Consider the following 4,708-nt stretch of genomic DNA (forward strand, 5'->3'; position numbering starts at 1 on the left):
GATTAGATTTATTAAGGATTACAATATAAGCACGTGATGTTATAGCATTCATGGCTATAACATTGAAGATTTGTGAAGTTTTGTTAAGGTAATGTTATAGCTGCTTGAGCTATAACATTGAAGATTCTTAAAAGCATTGTTGACTACAATGATTACTCAAGCAAAATGCATGATCAAGTCTTTAAGAAGCTCAAGATGAAGAGCTTATGATCAAGATAAAGAGATGATCCTTATACTGAAGATCTCCAGGATGATTAGCTAGTATAGGACATCGTCCATTAACGGTATTTATGAAAGTAATGTTGAGAAGGTAATGTTATAGCTATTTCACCTATAACTTTACTCACCAAGCTTAATGTTATAGTCTTTTGACCTATAACTTTAGGCTGCAATATGAAGTCACGATTTTAGGGTTTTAAAATCGATTTTCAAAGTTCAAATCTTTTAATATATTTTTCGAAAATACGTGTATGTATATTAGAAAGGAGATACGAGTTTGATAAGATCAAATATATTTATGAATATCCTATTGATTATACGGGTTTTAGCAATTTGTGTTCATATCAAATTGATTTTATTTTAATTAAAAGATTATAATTTAGAATTTTTTTAAAAAAAAAAATCATAATTTCATGAAAATATTGTAGTTTAATTTTAATATAAGGATACATTTTAGAGAAACCATTCGAAATTGTTTTTTATTCTCTGAATATATAGGGATTTAAGACTTTATCAAAGAGCAATTTTAGCGTTCTGGTCTTCGATCTAATGGTCCAATTCCACACGGTTTTAACCGATCCGAATTTGAACCGATGAATAATCCCATCCGTTACTCTTGTTGACCCTTTGAGTTGAGTATAATGGGTTGTTTGCACTTGAACATTCTTTATTCTTATACATTGTTTTGACTTGAAGACTTTAATTAAATATGTTACTCGGGTTGTTGCTCCCACGTCGAGCACAAGTTATCATGGGAGTTGGTCTATTTGTCGAATCAAGTAGGTTGAACGGCACTTGATCATATAAATAACGATCTGTCTCGCTTTTGTGCCCCATCTCCTATCCATAGTCCGTTTCTATATATAAGCCATAGTTTTAAAACCTAATTTATTCTAATTATAAAAAGAAATCAGTTAATTAGTCAGGAATTACGATTTCAAGCCTATTTCTAAAACCTCTCATTGCTTAACAAATAATCTTCCCATATTAAAATTAAGACCGATCGTTTCAAGAAAATTTGTGGAAAATATTACAAGAAAAAATAGAAGTATATAATGGGAGAATGCAGATGTAGACCACTTGGGTTCTTGATAGGTCTTCCATTTGCTCTTCTTTCCTTGGTTTTATCTCTTATTGGTGCTGTTGTTTGGATTATTGGGTATGTTCTTTCTTTAACTCATCTTTTCATTTATATGATTGTCATTGCAATTTTCAAGTAATCTTGTTTTGAATGTGTGATAGAATAATCTAGTCCTTATAGCAATTGCAATGGAAGAACTTCAGATAAAGTTCTTCCTATTCCCAAGTCATTTTTTACTACAGTAATTACTAAATTTAAGAACTTTATACTACGATATAATGGAAGAACTTTTTCTTAATTTTTAATTAAGACCCACTATTAATTATCTTACTCCATCAACCTATTTAATATTTTGGAAACTAACAAAGAAGTAAGAACCAAGTTCTTATTTTAACAAACCCAATGACTCTTGCAAAGGGAAGAACTTTATTCTAAAAGTTCTTGTTGAAAAACTCAAGACAAAAACTTCCTATTGCACTTGCTCTTAGTATAAGACGTTGAGGTGACGGCTATGTAACGACGGCGGTTGCTAGGATTTTGGTAATACTTAGGGTTTTTTTGTAAGGTATAATAAATACTGGTCATTATGCTGATATCAATAGGCAACAATCAATAATAAACTAAATTTTCTATATTTTGACCGAATGTATTAATTGTTGATTTGTTGTTTACTAAAAAAAAAAAAACCAATGTCGAATGTGTAAAATATTCATGTTCTCTTGTTTCTTATTAAGAAACAAGAATTACCATCATATTAGGGGTCGTTTGGTTCGCAATGGGAAAATGCAATGCACGGGAAGTTTTAATTACTATGCTATTCTAATTCATGTGAATTTGAAAAAGTTGTTTGGTTGCATGTGGGAACTCCAATTTCATAGGAACTTCCACTTACCTAGGGGGGCTAGGTAAGCAACTTCCTCCATTATGGAGGAATTAGAGTTCCTAGGAAGTTCCAATTCACATAAATTGGGGCAACCAAACAACTAGTTATTTTCTCACTTCCCATGAATTACAATTCATGTGTTTTTGATGGGCAACCAAACAAGTCCTTACTACACTTTTCTAAAATAGATATTTTTATATATATGTCTCTTGAAAAAAAATATAAGTATTCCTCATTTTAGTTTGTAGAAAATAGCTATATTTTTTTCATTGTTTTCATTTATGTAACCGGTCGTAAACGGTGTCAATGATGCTTCATATTAGCCTATTGTCCAATTCATTTTGGATTAAGGCTTTGGTGTTGGTAATTTTGTTAGGTGGTACAATACTTGAAATTGATCGAGTTAAAATATAAAATAAAAATTTTGGAAGGTTGAATTAGTAATAGAGTGACATAAAAGATTCAAAAATGTTCACCAAAAACTTGTAGGAGTAATATTTTTTAGTGCTTCGTGGAATAGTCAATAATAATAGTTCTTGTTAGCACCCTTTCTCTACCAATGGTCAACTCGTTAATATCATAAATTCTTCTTTAAGATTAATATGTCCGTCTTAATCTTTAAACGAGTTAAACAATAGATGTGACAAAAGCAGGATTAGGAAAAAGTTTTTTTTCTGATCTATTTAAATGGAGTACAATTTAACCAGTTTTTAGCTTAAAACGAATATACCCAAACCACACTGTATTCATATTCAAAATAAATGTTTTGGAGGACTCTAGCCCTAAATATATGGGGTAGTCTCTTTCAAATCATTATTCTTGTGGCATTTTTAATCTAATTTGTTTATGATTATTAATCAATGAAGGCTATTAAAAGGTTGATTATAATAATGACAGATTTGTGTTGAGCTGTTGCCCATGTTGCTGTTGCTGTGCCGGAATTGCAGATTTGGCAATGGAGTTGGTGAAGCTTCCCGTTAATATCATTGTTTGGTTCATCGATAAGTTCCCTTGCTAACCCGTTAATACGTGATTTAATGAATGAATCATCTAGGTCGCAAACCATTACTGGATTTATTCAATCTTTAGTTACTAGTGTGTACCTAAAATTTAATCACAAAGTCTCGCTTGTAACCTCTTATAATCCATCTCCCACTTGTTAATTAACGTATCTAATATTGACGCAAAGTATGTCACATACGCTTAAGTTGGGATGTCGTAGCAGTAGCCAGTAGTACAAGTTAATTGGGTTATCCGTAGTTTGTAATATGAGAATCGTGAGCTAGTAGAGATTTCAATTATGTGCATGGATGGAAACTTTTGCTTCATATTGGTTTTTTATTTCTTTGTTAAAATAGGTTTGATATCCAGCTACATCTCACCGTTTGGATTACCTTTATGTATTATTTAAATTTTATTTTTTAAGAAATAGAATTGTGTTAGACTTACTTAAATTATGCATTTACCATTTATAATATATTTTCTATAGTATATCTTGAAATTATGATAGGATTTAGAAGTTATCAATAACAAACTATGAGACACTATGAGAATCTAACTCTTAATATTACTTTCACGACATCCCTTGTCAATATTATTACGTTTATTACTCCTGTTGTTACTGCCGTTTCTTTGACTACTTGCGCTATATTTATGGTTAAACTCACTATTCGGGTTAGTTTTTATAAAACTTATATATTCAGATAAATAGAATCTTTTTCTTAAAATTGATAAGTTAGCTAGTTTTTCACAAATTTTCACGTTGTTACTGGTGTTACTTTTACTACCTATTGTGTGAGAGTCTCACGTTAAGATTATCATAAGTCCGCATATCGTCTCATATAAAAATTAATGTATTTCCACCTTTCATCACCACCATTTCCCAATTTATTTGAGCTCTATCGCACTCTAATACTCCCTCTCATTCAACTAGTTGTTTACGATTTTTATTCGTTCGTGACAAGTATTTTAATGAAACGTAAACATTTAGTTGAAAAGGAGGGAGTAACAATTACCCAAATTATTGACTCTCCCCAGCACAATTTATTTTGTCATTTATACAATACATTTTCTACCATGAGCAACTGTAATTAGATTTAGGTAGACCTGATACAGACCATATCCCAATAACTTGACCTAAGTAACCCAATCTACTGCATCTAAATAAAGGACACAAATTGAACCTCCAACCCCAATTATCTCTATTCTCTCAATCCCAACCTAAATGTTATGTCACATACTAACCGTTACGACATCACATCCGAAAATGACATTAATTCGAAATGTCCTTGACCCGAAATGACCCCACCCAATCAATTCCAACCTTGTAGTGTTACAATTGTGAAATAACCCCGACTCAATTAACCTTATTCACACTCGACTCAATAGACACATTTACGTGATCTTAAAATGCATAAATATATACACTCAAATCATACACTTTCATAACAACATGATTAATCTAAGTGATTCATTAACAATCTAACAACAATCACCTTTGACCTCGGTACCAACTTCCGTTCCAA

At 31.2% G+C, this 4,708-nt stretch overlaps 1 protein-coding gene across 1 annotated transcript; it reads left to right on the top strand.

Moving 5' to 3' along the window:
• The first annotated feature begins 1,148 nt into the window (after window positions 1-1,148).
• On the top strand, window positions 1,149-3,510 carry LOC141621791 (signaling peptide TAXIMIN 2-like). Its single transcript, XM_074438015.1, has 2 exons — window positions 1,149-1,378; window positions 3,081-3,510. Exons 1-2 carry the CDS (start codon window positions 1,275-1,277, stop codon window positions 3,199-3,201), a joined length of 225 nt encoding a protein of 74 aa, XP_074294116.1. The 5' UTR covers window positions 1,149-1,274; the 3' UTR covers window positions 3,202-3,510.
• Window positions 3,511-4,708: the final 1,198 nt, after the last annotated feature.

This window comes from Silene latifolia, chromosome X, assembly GCF_048544455.1.
Source record: "Silene latifolia isolate original U9 population chromosome X, ASM4854445v1, whole genome shotgun sequence".
Taxonomy (NCBI): Eukaryota; Viridiplantae; Streptophyta; class Magnoliopsida; order Caryophyllales; family Caryophyllaceae; genus Silene; species Silene latifolia.

Bases quoted from the DNA above. Each gene is read 5' to 3' on its own strand.
- LOC141621791 (XM_074438015.1), top strand. From the start codon at position 1,275: ATGGGAGAATGCAGATGTAGACCACTTGGGTTCTTGATAGGTCTTCCA. The intron at 1,379-3,080 runs GTATGTTCTTTC...TAATAATGACAG, and splicing joins GCTGTTGTTTGGATTATTGG to ATTTGTGTTGAGCTGTTGCC.